The sequence below is a fragment of the Alligator sinensis genome, unplaced genomic scaffold, assembly GCF_000455745.1.
Source record: "Alligator sinensis unplaced genomic scaffold, ASM45574v1 scaffold628_2, whole genome shotgun sequence".
In the NCBI taxonomy this organism is placed as follows: domain Eukaryota; kingdom Metazoa; phylum Chordata; order Crocodylia; family Alligatoridae; genus Alligator; species Alligator sinensis.
The window spans coordinates 296,797-317,465 of NW_005841833.1; the positions used below are offsets into that span (position 1 = coordinate 296,797).

General features: G+C 44.6%; 1 protein-coding gene across 3 annotated transcripts in view; it reads right to left on the bottom strand.

Moving 5' to 3' along the window:
• The window catches only part of TMEM132B (transmembrane protein 132B), a 301,506-nt gene that overhangs the window by 188,293 nt on the left and 92,544 nt on the right, over positions 1 to 20,669 (bottom strand). For all 3 annotated transcript variants that reach the window (XM_014518020.2, XM_014518014.2, XM_025197775.1), the window contains one exon: positions 14,823 to 14,963. In XM_014518020.2, the coding sequence (XP_014373506.1) occupies positions 14,823 to 14,963 (141 nt within the window). The remainder of the gene's footprint in view (positions 1 to 14,822; positions 14,964 to 20,669) is intronic.

Genomic DNA, 20,669 nt, shown 5'->3' on the forward strand with positions numbered 1-20,669 from the left:
AGACAGGAACAAAATATGAATTCAAAACTTTAGAAAAGTTTCAGTTCACTCCTAAGGTTTTTTGTGTTATTCAAGAGTTTAATTCTAATTTCTACAACACGTCCAGGTGTAACTGCTTGAATGTCTCTGGTTATACCTAATATGGCTCATTGTCAGGCTTTATATTTTCATCATGGCACTCTCTGTAATAGGATTTGCTTAGCTAATGCCGAGTACCTTCCTTATCATCATAATTGACACCAGTGGAATTTAATGCAGATGCTTAAAACCAAGCATGTGCTTAAGTGATTCCATGAATTAGGAAGCTTGTCTGAAGCAAGCCCCAAGGTCCAAACCATAATGGCAAAGCTATGGTTTTTAAACTGTGACTGTATTCATAAGGATATTCCTATAAGGCTCTTTTCTTACCCTTGCACTTTTTCTCCCCTCCTCCCTTTAGTGCATCAGAGGTCTTCCAAAGCCTGGAAATCTGCTGACCCCACATGTTTAGCAAGGTGAAAGGATGGTCATTCAAATGCCAGAGCATGCACAGCCCTCATCTCTGCCAGGCGTATGTAAGGGCTTCCCCTCAAGCCCAAATGCTTTAGGTACCAAAAGTAAAACTCCTTTAATTGAATAAAAAACAAAACTTGACCCATTTTTATCCCCTCTCATTCCTAGAGTCAGAGCGCCGCTCCTGAAGGCAGTAATTTCCGTTCCCAGACTTACTGGGACATATTCAATTTCAAGATCTCAATTAAATTTGCAATTGGAATATGCAAACACAAATCCGCACTGGGGGAGTAAAATCTTTGACCTTTTCCAGAACCGTCTCCACCTCCACTAGGTCACAGGGCCTTCTGCAGCGAGGCAGATGTGTCGTGCTCGCTGCAGTAGACTAGTGCAGGCTTAGAGGAGCCTGCTGGCTGCTGAACGGGTCATCGTTCCGTGTTGGCACACGATATAGAAAAAAAGCATACAAGCTCCGCTGGGTGAATAAGCATTGAACAGTCATTCACTCTTCTGTGTGCATTTGAAATCCCCTCCTAACCTCCCTGCTATGTTCTCACAGCCCTAATTATGCAGACTACCGTACCCTGAAATTAAACTTTGCCAACTGTTACACCAATATTAGGATTCACTTGTAGGAATAAATGTACCAAAATGAAGTTAATTAGGCCAAATTAAAAACAGGACTCATTTAGGGATGATTTGATCAATCATTCAAAATAAATGATCTTCAAAATAGCAGTTTTTAGCTTGATCTAAGTAAGGCCTGTGGGGGTCCACACACATCTTTCCTCTTACTTTGGATCAAGTCCCTTGTGCCACACCTGTGAAGAGCCTCTCTCAGGCTAGCAATTTATTTTCATAGAAATCACAGAAAAATAGGGCTGGAATGGCTCTCCGGAGGTCTTCTAGTCCAATCCCCTGCTCAAGACAGGGTCATGCCTGCTTAAACCTTTCTAGCAATGTCCATCTAACGTGCTTTTAAAAGCCAGAGAGGATGGCGAGTCCATGACCTCTCTGAGTTATCTGTTCCAATGCTTAACTTTGGCACATTATTCCTTCCACCAGGAAAGAAACAAAGGCTAGAGACAGAAGTTGCACATAAATCGGTATAAGTGACTGGAAACCAGTTCAAATCTGTAACACAACAGAAAGTCAGTGCACATAAACCACTTTCAAAGGGTCTGAAACTGGTTTAAGATAAACTTGGGTAGATGTAGTATCAGACTTAACTAATTTAGGTCAAATCGGTTTATTGAACTTCTGTCCCAGACCCCCTCCAGACTCAATTCAACTCACAGTCCCTCAACATCCCAAGGTGCTTTGCATCTCCCCTGCAAACCCCCCTTGCAGGGTGGGTGGGCTAGCTCTGTCCCAAGCTAATGTCTATGAAGCTGTCTGCTCCAGCTGAGCAGGGAACCATGCTCTAGTGACCCCCAGCTTCTGGCCTGGGCCGCTGCAGGCATGTGGCTGCATTTCTGGAACAAAAAGGGAATGTCTGCTCACTTGCTTATTGGTTCAATCTACGTAGCTTAGACTAACCTGCAAAGTTTGAATGAATTCAGCCTCGGGCTTTTTGAGTGTCTGTACTTAGCCAAGAAGAGCAGCTCCACCACTATCGTTTCCTTAGGCTAATTTACATTAAAGGATCAGTCAGATATGCAGTAGAGGCTAAGTTTTAAAACATCTGGCCTGCCATTTCTCAGTCTCCAACCTGCAGGTGCAACTTTGTACCTGCAGTTATTTGCTAATGACATTAAAACCATTTAGCTATCTGACCACCTGTTAAATTCGACATCTGGAAAGCCTCAGTCTTGCCCACGATTATTTTTGCTACCTAAACTACCAGCACAGGAAGAGAAGTTAAGATGAAAAGACTTTAAAAATTAGGTTCGAAACCTGAAAGTCAGATCCCTTTTATAAATCAGAACCATTTTAGAGATTGGGGGAGGGAGGAAAGAAGGGGAGAGAGAATATTCACCCCATAAATATAGATTTCGCTTGGATGTCAAGCAGCTTCTGCTCACATAGGACTTGAACCACCTCCCTCACGTAGAAAAGGTAGATCAGGCTCAGAGATGACACAACATCAAAATCCACCGTGTAGGTTTGAGACTCCAATTGTGCACGTTACCAGTGAGCAAAGCAATCCAGCAAATTTCTAACAAAAATTTAAAATCCAGCAAACTCACTCTGACATGATGCAAGCATTGTTCTTTCCTCCCTACATAGTCTCCTCCCAATAATACGGAGAAGGGAGGAAGACTGAACTGACTACAAATATACCCTCTACAGCATAGCCATTCCCTGGGAGTTTCTCAGGACTCTCTAACCCTTCACGCAGGGGAATTCACTTCTCACATAAAGAAAGGCCACATTTATGCTGTACTGGGTTCAAAGATATCTGCAATCTGCAGCCTCATCTATCCTGAAAAGGAGTTTGCCAGTGCATCTATAAAGCTCCACCAACTCTTCATTTCATACAACCATTGACATGCTTTTGCTGGGAGGGCTTATGCATGCTCCCCAAATGAAAAGAAGCTATATTAACAAAAAGCCTTTTTCACCTGTGTGTCTATACTTGCCTTCTTGCTGTCGTTGCTACGTCAGATAGGGGTGTGATTTTTTTTTTCTTCCTAAAACCCTATAATATCTACACCAACAAAATTTAACCATAGACTATGTTGCAGTTTACTTTGCACATCCTAATTCCACTATTTCAGCTGCAGACGATGCTTTCTGAATATGATTAAACCGTGTTAAGCTTTCCGATGGCAAGCTGCACTCTTTTCTAAGTTTAACAAGATAAGCAGTGTATTCACCTCGCATGGGTTCCTGGGTGCACTGCTTCAGGGACACACATTTCTTTCCACCCATGAATGCTTTATTAGTTCATAAGCCACCTTCTTCAGTCATAATAACATACCAGATCAGCACAGCAAGAATGGAGTAAGAAGTGGCACTAAGTTCTCGGACTGGTGAACCAGGGCCGAAAAGTAATTATCCAGACTACCGACCAGTAATCCCTGTGTCCCATCTCTACTGGAGACTTTATTGAAGCTGCTGTCAGCCTAACTAAATAAGAGCAAGAAACATCAGCCTGAAAAGACTGGCTGACCGGTGGAGAATTCATGTGGTTACCTGGCTATTAGATTCTCAACAGGAGATGGACAGACAATTTCATTGCTCCTAGACTAGTATGGAAAGTGTTCCAGAGCCTCCACAGACCCAGACACCAGCCGATCCCAGAACCAGTTCTCTGAAGCATGCAGTCCTTCATATTGCTCGTCACTCATCTGTTTTTGCAGGCGTGCTCTACGGTACTATGAGATGTCAAAGATTTTATGTTACTCAAACACAGTTAAGTGCAGGTTTGGGCTCTTTTATATGTGAAGGCAGCAAGATCAGGCCATCTACGTGAAGAATAAAGGTTAGTTAATGCCTTTAAAATGCAGGTTTCTTTTGTGAATAATGTCAGTCAGAACAGATAATATTGGAAGATGCTCTTTACAGAAGCATTTTTGTACACAGTGCTCTTCAGTGGAGCAGATGCCATTATTTATAACAGGTTGTAGCCCTCAAGTGTGAGGTCAGCGAGGTAAAATCCACTTTACCAATGGATCAGGAGGCCAATTTCTCAGTAGCTATCCTAGATTATGGCCATGCTGTCCCAAGAACTCCAGACCATTGCAAATCTCACTTCTTTCCACTCTTCAGTGCAAGACATTTTTTCTTGACCATATTTCCTCCAATATAAGTACAAAGAAATGTGCGTGTGTGTGTGTGCGCACATGTGCATGGGGTATGTATATTTTACACGTTCACACACACACACACACACACCACTAGTTCATAGATTCATAGGTGTTAGGGTCAGAAGGGACCTCAATAGATCATCGAGTCCGACCCCCTGCATAGGCAGGAAAGAGTACTGGGTTCAGATGACCCCAGCCAGATGCCTATCTAACCTCCTCTTGAAGACCCCCAGGGTAGGGGAGAGCACCACCTCCCTTGGGAGCCCATTCCAGACTTTGGCCACTCGAACTGTGAAGAAGTTCTGTTGGTTCATGTACTAATGCAGGACTGTCCAACACCTGGGCAGCCAAGGCCATATGTTCTGTATGGCCCCTGGGGCTGCAGTCCACAAGGTGTGGGCCACAGACCAAGAGCCACATGCTGCATGGGTGGCCCCTCCACCCTGGGCTCTCCCCTGCTGCCCAGGCAGCCTAGAGTAACCCCCCACCCCTCCTGCTGCATACAGAGCCCAACTCCCCCTTTCCTTTCTGTCTGCATGTGCCATGCATGTGCACCCTCCTGCAGCACAGGAAGCCTTGCTCTGCCTTGCCACATGCACAGCACACACTTCCACTCCTGCCTGGCCCCTTCCCCTGCTGTGCACATAGCACAAGTACCCCAGACCCTCCCCCCGGCACTACATGGCTCTGCCCCCGGGAGCGGAGGCAGCATGTAGAAGTTGGCGGTGGAGGCCGGGGAGCCCAAGGAACCCAAGTTCTGTGGGAGGATTAATAGCAGGAGCAAGGACCAGCAGTGGCCATGCTGGGAGTCCTCAGGCTGCGTGCTAACTCTTCAGGGACCACAGGTGGCCATGGGCCACCAGTAGGACAGACCCGCACTAGTGAGAGGCACTCAGATAGCATGGTGATGAGCACAATATAAGGACTTGGACAAAACAGAACAGAACCACAATAAACTTCCTACCCAATTTGCAAAGAATCAGGGCAGTAGAAGGGACCTTAGGGCTTGTCTAGTCCAATGCCGTCCTCCCCAGATGCATGATTTACTATTTTCAACCACCCCATGCAGACTCTTCTTGAAAACCTCCAGTGAAGGATATTCGATAACTCCCCTAGGCAGCTTGTTCCATTGCTCTACTGTTCTTATACGGAGAAAGTTTGCCCTACGATTTGCTCTAAATCTACTTGGTGGTGGTTTTCAACCCCTCACCTCTTGTCTTGCCCTCTGTGGCAAGGGAGATCGCTTTTTCTCCACCTCGTTTAGGGCTGCCTTTCAAATATTTCCAAACTGCCTGCATGTCTCCCTTACATCTCCTTTCGTTCAAACTGAACACACCCGTGCCTTCCCCTGTACGGCTTACCTTCCAATGTCTTTCCCATCGTTGTTCCTTCAGCCTCCTCGAGAAAATGCTTTAGGCCCCAATGACTTGAAGTCATTCAGATCGGTCAAAAGTTCTCCAATACATCCTTTTTACTCATCACACTCTGCATCCCTTCCCTTCTCTACCGATATTAAAACTTGCTTATCACCTGCGACCAGTTTAAATATTATGTGGTGAAGACTGGGCTTCTCCACCTTCATTGCACCTTCTCCACTGAGCAGCACACTCACCTTTTCCCTAGTCTCCTCCATCCATCTGGAAGACTTATGGAGCCTCTTCTTCTTGCATTTGGCATCTCTTGCCAGGAAAATGCACCTTTCTTCTGGGTAGTGTGTCCCTGGCTCTAGCCCCTTTGCAACTGAGGTCCTGAGAGTACAGGTCCTATATAAAGCCTAAGTCCCTGCCCTGGTCCATGCCTGGCCCACCTTAGTGCGCTATGTCACCTATTTCACAAGACACGTAGAAGCCCCCTGCATCAACACTCCTCTTCAGCTCTCTCAGCCCAAATGTGATCCAAAACTATTTACATTCACAAGGTGTTTGCATTAGTGGCTGTTCTTCTTACCTGAACCCCTTTTCAGAAATTGAATCAAGCTACAAACTCAAGGCCCGCCCCAAGCTGAAAGAGGCAGAACTTCCTTGATCAGGCTCAAAGAGCTTCTCTGCAAGTCTGGCTAGTCAATGCAGCTTTCATGTGCACTGGACCAAATTCAGGGGTCAGTCAATGCAAGCTGGGCTTAAGACTAATTTACTCACCACCGAATTTGGCCCACTGTGTTTTCCCCTCCCCACCTCTCTGGTCCTTTGTTCACAGCCCCTCTCCATTTGGTCTCCATTATGCTGCACTCTTCATCTCTAGTTCTATAAATGTTATTCCCGCTTCTCCTTTCTCGTGCTCACTCTTCCTTGATGACACGTGAAGCTAACGGCCTCCGGCACACAGCACTAGCACAGGCTTGAAATCAGACAAAAACAAGGTTGTCTGTGTCTAGTTGTTCCTGCTCCTTTGGGTAGGAGCAACATGTGGAATTGATCTTCTGTCAGCCAGCTGCTATGCCAGCTCATTTGCCCAATGTCCCAGGGCTTTGCCAACCCCTTTCACAATAAACTATGTCCCTAGGTACTTCAGTGCACGTCCCAGGGAGTTTAGCAAAGGCATGGCAGCATGTCATGGCAGTGTGTTGCTTCTCATTTATATCATACTCACAGCCCCTGTTCTGGTATTACGGTATACAAACACCCTGAGAAAGACCATCCATGCCCTAAAGATCTGCTATCTTTGGGCACCTACACATGGGCTGGACACCTGCTCCAACACGTGCCAACTAGCACGTGTCGGAGCAGACTCGATTAATTAAGTCTGCTGGAGCGTGCTAATTAGCACACTCCCACAGGCTCAGCATCACATGTATTCAGTGTCACCATGCTTCAAAATGGTGGCGGCGTGCTTTAACTCATCGAACAAGCTGTAGTTAAAGCACCCCCGCCGCCATTTTGAAGTGCGGGTCGCTGAATACATGAGACACCGCAGGAGTTTTAATTAGAGCTGCTTTAATTCAATTAAATTTAATTAATTAAATTAATTAGAGCCCCTGTCCCCACCCCAGTGCACGTGTAAAGGCACCATTAGGTTTCAGTTAAGGAAAGCAAAGGCCTACGAAAGTGTAAGAGAACTAAGCGCTTCACCTTTACACATCCATCACTAAGATCCATCATGAACAGCAGTGGATTGTGTACTTGAGCATGTTCTTACATGCGCAAAGGGCTTCCCTAACTCAGGGCCTACATTATTCATCGTATTTGTAACACACGGACACCCATCTCCCTTGCCCCCAGGCCCCATACTGTGAAAGCTTCTTGCTATGGACCCAGAGTTCAAGTCTTGCTCTGCAACTCCACTGAAGCCTGTTCCCCTTCTCCCACTCACTCGGCTATAAAAAGGTACTTGCCCATTCGGAGTGGGGAAACCAAGGCAAACCAAAGGAGGCAATGTTGGCCAGGACACCTCCGCATGTGTCATTGACTTTAGAAACCATCATAGTTTAACCATGCTGGCCTGATATGCCACCTCGGTACAGGTGGAGCTTTCACCTTTGACCATTATACTAGGGCAGTCAAAAGTAGTAGTTAGTCCAGAAATGTCATGGCTCATGCTACAAAAATCACTGGCCTCAACTGACCAGAAGAGAAACTGCTGGACCTCAGCACTTCTGAAAATCTGGCCATATGCTTTCCGTCACAACTGCCAGCATCTCGAAGGACCTACAGTGACAGGCCCTAATAAGCAGTAGCATGTTAGCTACCTTGCCTACTTTTCCTTGAGTATACAAACAGAAACATTGGCCAAGATGAAACAGTACCCACCAAGGTGAGAAGTCTCTCCTTTGTATTAATTGCCTGTTAGGTTCAAACTGGCTGTGTCACCCTGTGGAACAATTTTAACAGTGCCAAAAATACTTAATTATTGTTTAATTATGGGACAGGTGACTTAGTCTTAGTATAGTCTTCATCCTAACTGATGAATAATATACATGAGAAACAAAGGCAGCTTATACACCAGATATTTAATTGACTTATCCCTTAATTACTCCAAAGTGAGATCAGAAGGAGATCCAGAGTTATCCAGTTGGCTCGGTAGCTAGTGTTTGTACAGTGCAGAGACGAGCACGATTCAGTGAGACTCAAGAACACTGGCCCAGGACTAGCATGGTATAAAAGAAAAGTTGGGCCTTTTCACTGAAGGAGTAGTCGTTTGGCCAATATATAGAACGGTGTCAGCACCATCCTCAGCCGTATTATTCCAGCATGTTTGTTACCACTGGGTACCGCAGGGGATTGGAAGTATGGGGGCAGGGGGACAAATAATGTACCCAAGAATAAGGTGTTTAGGGACCATCAAGACCCTTTTGCCAATGCTAGGTACAGCAAGAACAAAACACTGATCACTGTGGCAGGGATAGTCAGGAAAAAAAAGAAAAGAAAAACAGCCATATGTTGTTTTTGCTCAACTCGGATCAATTGTACAGATACTGAATGCATCTATAATAAACATATTTACATATACACAGACACAGAGTGTGTATAACACGTACACACAGGAATTGGTAGTTTTAGTGGTACACTCGAGAAGAGAAAAATCTTTCAAACTAGCAAAACCTTCCCAGATAGGATCGTCTATTTATACACACCGTCTAGCCAGTCCTAACCATTTTTTTTTTTGGGGGGGGGGGGGGGGGGGGTTTTAACACTGGGGGGGGGGGGGGGTGTTTAAAGATTTATTACCCCAAGTGCTATACTGTTCAACGGCTGGAGGAAGCTGACTCTCAAGAGAATCTTTTTAAAGGAGCCAAATCTCTCTCTCTCTCAGCTTCCTCCAACCAACACCCCCACCCCCACACAGAAAAATAACTCTCAATTTTAAGCTCTTATCCAAGTTTAAAGACAAATGACTTCAAATAATATGAACTCGGCCTAGCTGTATCAAATAAAACGAAAACTTCCAAGTGACAAAATAAATATTTCATGATGAAAATTGAAAGATCTCTCTGTAGATTTCACCCTGGCTATTTCTCCAGTATGGCTCTGTTCACTGTAAGCATGAAATGTATATATATCTATATATATATCTATCTCTCTCTCTCTCTCTCTCTCTCTCTATATATATATATATATATACACACACACACACACACACACACATATATATATATATAATGTCAGATAACCTGATAGATGAAAGCAACATTATAGATCTGGAGATGAAATGATCCCTTAAGTGAAAAGAACTTGTTCGGGCTCAGTAATGCTATAACTCAGCACTGTGGAGATGGATTGATTCTACTAGATTTGCTAGTTAGCATAAATATAGCCATTCTGATTAAAGTACTAGTGTGCCAGAGACTTGCAGCAAGATCCCACAGTCCATACTTGGGCAATTCTCCCGTATAATTTAATGATAGCTTTCCAAAGGAAAAGAAATTGGTCCACTCAATAATATAAAAAACAGAGGTGTGATGTGCTGGTCTCAGCTTCATATCTGTGATATCCAAACACACCTGGAGCAAACCCCATACACATCTACTCATCCCCTCATCTTCCCAAGACAGAAAAACTGAGCACCAGGAAAGGAGACCCTTCACTCCACTCGACTTGAGACCCTTCCGGAGGAAATATTCATGTCCTAGGTCCTGCAAAGAATCTGGCCCTGCAAGATGCTGAGTGTCTCTGGCAAACTACGGGGTGCTCTCAATTCCTAGTAACTTGGATAGTGCCAAGTGCCTGGCAGAATTTAGCCCCTTGCTTAAACCTAGGTGTTTCCCCTGAGGTTATTCGCCAAGCTTTTCCCAATGCTTTGACCTTCACCAAAAATGCCCAGCTCCTACTAAGACATGACAGTGCATGCTGGTTTAATTACCTATGCCTTTATGTTTGTATTTGAGTGCGTGTGTGCACCTGTGTCCATATGTGCATGTACCTATGTGCATGTGTGTGTGTGTGTGTGTGTGTGTGTGTGTGTGTGTGTGTGTGTGTGTGTGTATATATATGCATGCATATTCATGTACATGTGCATGGACATGTGTGCTTATATGTTCATATATGTGCATGGATGTGTGTGTACATATTCACCAGAAGGCCAAAACTCACCTGGGAAAAAGACAGCCTTCTCAGACCCTGGTACCAGATCATGGAACAAAACTAACTCCTAATTAAAGGCCAGTCTAACTAATTAAAGACCATCACAAATCTCACCACTTCTCCTCCAAATGGAGCCTGTGTTTTTTTTACCTTGTTTTCTCTATCACACACAGAGAACCATGGATGTATCTAAGAAACCATCCTACCAAAACAAAATACATGGAAAAATGAGCATGGAAAACTGCCGTCAAGGGGAAGATAAGGGAAAACAAACCATATCTGACAAACATTAGTCACTTTTTTTAATGCACTACTGAGTAAAGCTCTCAGGGCCACATAAGACACATGAACATTCATTTTGTGTGCGCACACACGTAAGTATGCATGTGCACGTGTGCATGTGCGTAAATAAATGTCGCCTTTCATACTCTTTGTTAAGCTACATTATCAAAAAGAGGTTTTAAATACAAGCTTACAAGATGTGTCAGAATTACTAAAGAGGCGAATTTATGAATGTATTCCTAACAAAACGCACTCTGGGAAGCTTTAATCTATGAATTGTGACAACCTTGGACGAAATGGATTTTTAATAGAATATAATGTAAACCGCCTGAGACATGGTGATAAGGATTTTTTTTTAAAGTGTTGTAGAGAAAAGGCATGATGCACTTTGCATAAAAGAAGGAAAGGTCTTAAATTAAAATATTTTAATGAACACTCAATTTGCGTGAGGGATGGTGAGAAAGGGAGATGAAAACCTCATGATAAAGGATAATGCTGCACAGAGGAGGAGGAGAAAGATTAGAAAAATAAGTAAATTTGAAAGGGTTCTGAAAGATAACGCCGGCTGAAAGGAATGAAAACTGGATTATGAATGTGCTGCAATCTAAAGCCACTGTTCTCCTTGCAGTCGATGTCTAACTCCAGGGCCCTTTGGGACTCTTATCAGAGCCATGCATTGGGGAAAGTAAAAGCAGCTGAAGTGTAAGCTGTGGAAACAGGCCGCCGAGTTAAGGATACCTAAAAACAGTCATAGAAAAGTGAAGAGCACCTGATCCTGCAAACTCTCACTTGCATGAGTAGCTCTCGGTTATCCAAGTAATTCCATTGAAGTCAGCATAAGTTCTGGCATGAATGAAACATGCAGCATCATCGTCCCCTTTAATTGAAAAGGGATCAGTGCAAACACCATCAGACAGAAGAGTTTCCTCCTCGCAGATGAGACCGTGCTTCCACTGATGCCAGTGCTCTCAGCTCTCTGGGCTGCTCCATCTTACCATGAGTGTCACAGCTAGGAAAAGCAGCAGCGTAAAATTCAAAGCACCGACTTTCAAGAGAGCAGGCTGATTCCCGCAAGGAGGCAACTATTCTTCTAATATTTGCAGTTTCTCCTTGTTTCACAACTGATGAGATGGGTCTTGCAACTCTTAACTGCTGCAGAAACTCCAATTAACTTGAACAAAGTTACTTGGGTTCCTTAAGTGGAGCAGGACCACGATTTAAATAAAGTCACAGAATCCTCCTAAAAGCTTCCCAGTCCTCCAAAGAGACAGTGTGCCACCACATCCCAGCAAAAAAAAAAAAAACCCCAAAACACCAATTAAAACAAAGATCAAAGTTAAATATTTATTCTAAACGCTACAATATTTGCAAATCTGGAACTGATCTTTCAGCAGTTTCTATTTGCATACTTTAATTACTCCAAAAATATTAAAACCAATCTCACAAATGAAAGGGTCAAAGTATTAATTAACTTGAGATTCTTTGCCTTTTGTATAATTTAACAGTTCAACACAAAGCACCAAAAGAAAAAAAATCAGTGTTAGTAAAAACTAAGTTACTGTGACAGGTGTAATTTCATGGATTAGTGAAACATGCACAAGGCAAAAAACATTCAGTGCTCTCCCTAATTTTTGCCTAACTTAAAAAAAAAAAAAAGCAACTTCAGTTCAATTAAACAGGTTCCTGACTAGCAGAGATTTATATTAAGCTTTCTGTTAACCTCCAAATTTGTCTTAATTGATGGCTTTCAATGTGGCTTTAAATGGAACATAAGTCACAGCTATTGTAATGGAAAACCTGAACCTTAACGTTTATTTGAGATCAGATATCGAGTAACCCTCTAGATTGCAAATCTCAGTTAACACAGAGAAAAGCTGCGTGAGTGCGTGCATCGAGAATTTGCACCGCGACCGTCGGCACGTGGCCATGAGAAGTGTAGCGTGGCAGTCGTGGTCCCCCCTGTCCAGTATTCTGCACTGACACAGAACTCGTCTTTAGCTAAAGGAACATGCTGGGTTTCTTTAACAGCTTTGGAGTAAAAAGGAGTATTATTGAAAAAGACGTAACTCGGAAATGAAGCGTACAGTGCCTGGATCTAAAGTGGAGTTCTCGGTGAAAAAGCATGATACCTTCTTATCAAGCATCAGCAGAAGCAAACTCCAAAGAAAAACTCATCATGATACTCATGCCACAGCTCCGGAGCAACAGGTGGCTCTTTGACTTCTCACTGGCAGCTCTTGTCAGAAAAAGTCAAATGTTGGTGGGGTTTGGGGCTTTGTTTTTGGGAGGGTTATTTTACCTGCAGTTATGAATACTTTCCTGCGGTTGTAGATAATGCAACACATGCAACAGTATACAGGTAACCCTTGCCATTCGCAGGGGATACGTTCTCGTATCCCCCACGACATCCACGAATAAGGCACTGCGTTCATGAATGCCGTCTGTGTTCATGAACTCAGTGCCCCCAGCGGCTGGGGGGGGACATTTGCTCTGGCAGCAGCAGGACTCCAGTGGTGGCAAGCGTGGAGTTCCCGAGGAGCTCCTTTAATTGTATTTAAGATGTGGGTTCAGCATTCGTGAATATTTGAAACCGCAAATGCCACGCCTGTGAATAACGAGGGTATCCTGTACCACGGGTTTTTCTTGCTTCTGAACTGGCATGTGCATCAATTCCCCAACACTTCTGTGTGTCGCTGTGGTTCTTTGGTTAACGCTGGTCACGTCTACGTGAGACGCTGACTGTGCAGTAGCGTCACACGGCATGAAGCATGGCACAATGCTACTGCGTGGTAGTCACAAGCTACTGCTCAGTCAAGTGTCACCTGGGCAGGGCAGGGCACCCTGGGGATGACAAAGTCCAATGGTCACAAACTCCTGGAAGACTGAGGCTGGATATAAGGAAAAACTTCTTTACTTTCTGAGTCCCCAGGGCCTGGAATAAATTCCACCCCCAGAAGTGGTGCAAGCACCTCTTCTGGACACTTTCAAGAAACGTTTGGACATCTATCTTGCTGGGATCCTTTGACCCCAGCTGACTTCCTGCCCCTGCGGCAGGGGCTGGACCCAATGATCTTGCAAGATCCCTTCCAGCCCTAAAGTCTATGAAATCTATGAAACCTAAAAGGCATGTGCTGACGCTACTGCGCAGTGACTCCAGTTGCTGCACAGTCATTTAGCACTTGTGTATGCAAATACTAAATGACTGCTCAGTAACTACTGTGCAGTCAGTGTCTCATGTAGACGTGGCCACTGACAGGTTAATACATGGCTTCTGAGCTAATCAGGACTGAATCCCACATAGGACCCCAGGTAAATAAGTTTAAAATGTAGGTTTTGTCTTCCTTTTTTTAACTAGATATGGGGAAAGAAAGCGATGAAAAGAGAGGAGAGGAATTTAAGATAAATGGGGTTATAAGAACTTTTTTTTACCTGAAATTATGCACTAGAAAACTCAGGTTTTTATTTTTCCAAATACATGAGAAACGAAATGTAAAGCTGGCTGAAAACGAAATCTGAAATCCAAACATTTGACAGTCTTTTCCCTTGGTCTAAACAGGTATAGACATCTGTTTTAAAAGGGTCTTATGGGAAGGATGATGCAGGAGAAAGATTCCTAATCTTAAAAATTGACACAAGTCTTACATCTCACTAAGTATAATACAATTACAGACTAAAAGTAACTGCAGTGTATGCTAGGTGTTCAATAACTGCAAGATAATAGAGAGCAAGCGCTCATATTGGAAAACAAATTACTCTGACTAACAATTTAAATTTCTTATTACTTTTGATATAGTTTGCTAATGCACTGCTATAATAAATATATGCGGTATTCATAAGAAGTCTTAGACACCCACAGGTGTAATAAATAATATTTAATAGCTATTACTTTATAGCTTTTCAAATTAAAAAAAAAAAAAGAGGACACCATTGTCCTATATTGCCCTAAATTATTTCTAGTGCTTCTTCATTTTGATCTTCTTACTGTTGGCTCTTTTGCAGCAGGCACTTCCCCAGCCCCTGAAGGTACCTGACAGACAAATCTGAGTGCAGAAATCTTTGCTGTATCAAATGTAATTAGATCATTTACTGATGACGCAGAGAAATAAAATAAAATAAAGCTCTCATAAGATAATAGAGTTATGATACAGCTTTCTAAGGAAGCTAAGGAGGATAACATATGGCTACATATTAAAAAGTAGCACCATTTATAAAAGGAGCTATTATATTTCTTCCTCACATTGCATCCAGGATGATATGTAACATAGTTTGGATGTCTTACCTGCTCTCTGCATTTGGATCATGATGTGCACATATAACAGTGGCCGTGGTCCCTTCATTATCTATTTCTTCTTGTATCCCCCACTGGTCTGCATCACTGACTCTGATAGCCATTATTTTCACACCTGGTGCTGCCTTAATTCTGTTGGGAGACAAGAGAGTTTGGTTTACTTACAAAACACCGAGAAATAAATGCGGAGAGGTAAACAGGGGAAATAAAATAGGGAAGCTGCCTCCTTGCATCAATAAAAGACCGATATATGGGAACTGTAAGTTACTCTGCCTTAAAAAAAAAACAGAACTGGTGCAATTATTTTACAAGAGATGAAGCATGAGTTTCATTATGTGCAAAGCCAGTTAATTTTCAGCTTGAACAATGTGGAGCAAATAAGAGCACTTTCTGCTTCAGTGGCACCAGTTTGATATAAATGAAACAGATGTGACTAAGCATAAGTTGATTTAATTTGCTGTGTCTGTGTTGCACTTTAAAATTGAGAACCACAGCAACGTGGTATAAATAGACCCTCGTGTTTCTCAACCTTTGGAGTAAGGTGCTTCTAAACAAAAGGGAAACCTTCAGGGAGGAACATGCTCCAATGGTCAAAGCTCACAGTACAGAGAAGGGATGTGGGGGAGGAACATGTAGCTATCTGGTCATAGACACTGCGCTGAGGAATGAAACCATTAGTTTGCTACCTAGTCTTACAGGACTGAAAACGTGTATGCGTACACATTACGGGTGTGCGAAACGGGCCGTTTTCGATCTGGATTTGGCCCAAATCAGGGATAGTGATTCAATTCATTGATTCGAATCACTGTCCCTGATTCGATTCAGCCAAATCTGAATCTGAAGATTCGATGCAGTTTTGAAGAATCAGCGATTCGGCCACAGACACAGCTTGAAATGTTTTTTCTGTATACCTCGAGGTACCAAACACAGCTCGTGAGTGCTGTGATGCTGGGGCACGTGGAGCATCCCACGGGAGCGCAGGGGGCCCCACCACATGCTTAGTGACGAACCTGGAAGTATTTCCAGTCCACTTCTGGTTCCAGTGCCGAGCGTGCAGAAGGCCCTCACCGTGCCACCCTGGCTTGACAATCGGCCACGGAGGGACCCCAGGTGCCCCCCCAGACCCAGGAGGCACCAGTTGCTGAACTGGGGGAGCGTGGGGAGCCCCCCTGCACACTCCCTAGAGGACCTGGAAGCAGACTGGAAGTGCTTCTGGTCCCCTTCTGGGTCTGCAGCCGAGTGCACTGGGGAGACCACCACGTTCCTGTAGGACACTCCATGCGCCCCAGCATTGCAGCACTCACGAGCCGCCTGGTACCTCAAGGTATGTAGAAAAGCATTTAAAGCTGTGTCTATGTCTGACTCATTGAATCTCTCCTAATCTCTCTGAATCCATTTGGAGGGTTCCGATTCAATTTGGAGAGATTAAAGGGTCTCCTGATTTGACTCAGATTTGGAGATTCAGCCACCAAATCGGACCGAATCTCCACCAAATCGAATCAGGGATCGAAGCTTCGCGCAGCCCTAATACACATAGTCACACGCACACAGACCTGGCTATGACAACAAAGGCTGAATTTTATCAGCTACAGACTGGACTATAGATTCATTGTACTCTACACATATCAAAGTGGAGGGTGGGGGGAGATAGGGGGTGTCTATCTGTCTGTCTCCTTGGCCCATATAGAGTATGATAAATTTATAGTCCAGACTGCATTTGATACATTTTTTAGCCTTTTCTATCAGAGGCAAGAAAGGACCCTACGTAGCAGTGGAGTTCCATGCTGGAAAGAGGTTTGCCAAAGAACTGAGAATAAACCTTGCTGTTGGAGCAGGGACTGAATTTCTACTGCTCACGTCCTGCAAAACAATCCTGGGATTTCCAGAGGAGTGCTGCAAATATGCTAGGAGTACAATTAGGCTGAAAGCTCTACTACAGAGCTGCGTGTGCCACTGCTGAGACTTAATTAATTAAAGCTAATGCCAAGAGGGACCTCTTAGTCTTATAGCAGAAGGAAATAGCTGCGCTGAGACTTGAAATGTTACTTAACAGTGAATTGTGATGGATTTGCCCCCTGATGCCTGGCGGTGCTAGCAGTACACTGAAAGCTATTTAAGATTCTCCTTTAAGGTCTAGCAGAGTTCACGATTTGGATCAAAGGGTATTCAAGAGTCAGTGGCAGTGGTTTCCTTTTAGACAGCATTAACTCATTCTGCTTTTAAGACACTCTTACCTTGCCCCTGCAACCTCTGACATGACTATTTGCTTCTCAAGCTTGGCCACTGACACTTAGGCTAGGGACAGAATTTTCACATAAACCGGTTTAAGTCATCAGAAACTATTTTAACAGAACAGAAGTACAGTGAATATAAACCAGTTTCAAAATGGCTAAAACTAGTTTAAGATAAACCTGGTTGAATCTAGTATCAGACTTAACCGACGTGGGTCAAACCGGTTTATGAAACTTCTGGCCCAGACCCCTTCCTGGTTCAAGTTAAATCACAGTACCCCTGGCATCCCAGCATGCCTTCAAGCCCTGGGCTGGGCTGTGCTGTCTGCTCCAGAGAGCAGAGTTGGCCCTGCCCCTCTGCTCCCTAGCTGGAGCAGTGAGGGTTGGCTGACAAGGGGATGGGGGAAGAAAGTCCAGCTGGGGATGCAGCCCAGGCTACGGGACAGGGCAGGTTGCCCCACCCAGGTAAACCCCAGCTGGGGTCTGGGGCCAGGGAGGGGGGTTAAACACCCCATCCCCCGCTCAAATTTACTGCTGGCTGCGACTGTGGACTACAAATCCCAGAGGCACCTGGAAGCAGGAAGAGGACATGATGAGCAACCCTGCAGAGTCCTTCTGCTGTAATTCTGGACTGCAAATCCCAGACACCTTGGAGGCAGCAGGAAGAGGAAGTGGACACACAGTCAGAGAGTCATCCTCTAGCGCACACACCCCCCCACCCCCGCCGGCTTCTGGCTTACGCCACTGCAGGCATGTGGCTGCATTTCCTGGATCAAAGGTAAATGTCTGTTCACTTCTGTTTCAATTTAATCTGTGCAGCTTAGACTAACCTGCAAAGACTAAATTGATTCAGCCTTGGGCTTTTTGGCTGTCTGTACTTAGCCTCAGAGGTTCAAACAGCGTCTCATGGAGCCAAGATGCCTCTCTCTAATCCTTTGTATATTTTTCTGTATTTCAGAGGAATCCTAGTTTATTTTGCATTAATTATGCAGAACCAGTTCCTTCCCTTAGGACTACATCAATGTACCACTATAGACTTCAATTCACTGGTGTTCCTGCCTCCTCTTTTACACCTGGAGAAAGAATTAGTGAAACTGAGCCAATAACAGATTTTTGCTTCCTCCATGGACAAACGAAAATATAATTGTTTTAAATTGCCTGAAATACTCTATTACCTGACAATTTAACTTGTTACTCCCTTTCTTTTTTTTAAAGTTAGGACTATTTCTGAATGAAATTCACAGTTGAAAACAAGAAGTTGAAGGGTTTCATGGGTTCATTAGAGGCAGGTCCTGTCAGACCAACCTGGTAGCCTTCTATGACCAGGTCACAAAATCCTTCGACGCAGGTGTCGCAGTGGACGTAGTCTTTCTGGACTTTAGGAAGGCCTTCGACACTGTCTCTCACCCCATTCTCGTTAAAAAATTAGGCAACTGTGGCATTGATGCCTACACAGTCAGATGGGTTGCAATTTGGCTGGAGGGCCACACCCAGAGAGTGGTGGTCATTTTCGACCTGGAGGGCCGCACCCAGAGTGGATGGGTCATTTTCGACCTGGAGGGATGTGGGCAGTGGGGTCCCCCAGGGCTCGGTCCTCGGGCCCGCACTGTTCAACATCTTCATTAGCAACTTGGACGAGGGGGTAAAAAGCACCTTGTTCAAATTCGCAGATGACACTAAGATGTGGGGAAAAGTGGGCACACTAGAAGGGAGGGACAGGCTGCAATTGGATCTGGACAGGTTACAGGGGTGGGCGGATGAGAATAAGATAGGATTCAGTACTGACAAGTGCAAGGTACTGCACCTAGGGAGAAAGAACCAACAGCATACCTACAGGCTGGGGAACTCCCTTCTCATCAGCACAGAGGCACAAAAGGATCTTGGAGTCATTATAGACTCCAAGATGAACATGGGCCGCCAATGTGGGGACGAAGTCAGGAAGGCTAACAGCACCTTGTCATGCATCCATAGATGCATCACGAGCAGGTCCAAGGAGGTGATCCTCCCCCTCTATGCGGCACTGGACAGGCCACAGTTGGAGTACTGCATCCAGTTCTGGGTGCTGCACTTCAGGAGGGACGTGGACAACATAGAGGGGGTCCAGAGGAGGGCCACTCGCATGATCAGGGGGCAGCAGGGCAGGCCCTATGAGGAAAGGCTACGAGACCTGAACCTGTTCAGCCTTCACAAGAGAAGGCTGAGAGGGGATCTGGTGGCCGTCTATAAACTTGCCAAGGGGGACCAGTAGGCAATGGGAGAGTCCCTGTTCCCCCGAACACTACTGGGAGTAACAAGGAATAACAGCCATAAGTTGACCGTAGGAGAGTAGATTCAGGCTAGATATCAGGAGGCGCTACTTCACAGTCAGGGCGACTAGGATCTGGAACCAACTTCCAAGAGAAGTGGTGCTCGCTCCTACCCTGGGGGTCTTCAAAAGGATGCTAGATAGACACCTTGCCGGGGTCGTTTGACTCCACCATTCTTTCCTGCCCGTGGCAGGGGGTCGGACTTGATGATCTGGTCAGGTCCCTTCCAACCCTACCAAGTATGAAACTATTCAGGAAAACATGGTGAGATTTAAACTTCACTGATTTTCTCTTTATTTTCCTACCTGCAATTGGGTTTTTCTTTTGTAAATTCCCCAAGAGAAGAGGCACGCACCAATGAAAACTTGCCCAAAGCCTGGGTGCATTCAGTTGAGACCCATCTCTTACAAATACGGTTGGTTGATATGTAGCATTAACCCTTCATTCTGTTTTCTCCTTTTTGTAGCTTTCCCAAAGAGATTGTGTCCACAAGACTATGACACTCCCATCTGACTAAACCTTAACTGCTGGTGCCTACTCCTTTGAGTCACGAGACCGTGCCACTTACTTCTTTTGTATCTAAAGAGAGCTATGATACTATTTTTGATCATCTGGGCCACAGACGAGGCTTGCTGATGACTCTGTCTTGTTGACTCACCATTTGTGTCTCCCTGAGGGCACTGTCCCTTAACAGGAGACCTTCTGGTTTTTGGCAGTGCTGCTTTGTTGACTGCGACCGCAGATTTCACTTGCTGTCTTAGAGGGTTAGCATCAGGTAAACATCCACTACTGTCTGTTTTCTATGGTTGCAAATGTCTCAGAATGCTGCATTTTAGGAAACTCCCCAGTATAATCCCCTATAGTGTATCTGCTCTGATGGGCTGAGTCAAAATGTCATTCTGCATTTTTGGATGTCAGGGGAGCCAGGAAGGTTGGGAGAGGAAGGAAATTGAATTAGGTTTCTGACTTGGAAAAGCAAGACATTCAAATCACACTGGGCTATAAATGAATGTTCTGATCTTGTTTTTCCATCAGACAGTGACTCATTGCTTCAATTCTACCCCAAGCTCTACAGACAAAGAAAACTTATCTGGGGGCTCTGAATATGAAGAACGGGCCAGTCTTCTGAAAGTTGACACTACCACAAGATGGGATGGTTTAATGGTTTCAATGCTAGTCTGGACTTGGCAGATCTAATCCCTCTTCCATTGCAGGCTTCTTGCATGACCTTGGGCAAGGGGCTTAAAGGCAGATCCAATGGGAATTTAGACACATAAATGCCTTTCAGGATCTGGCTCTTG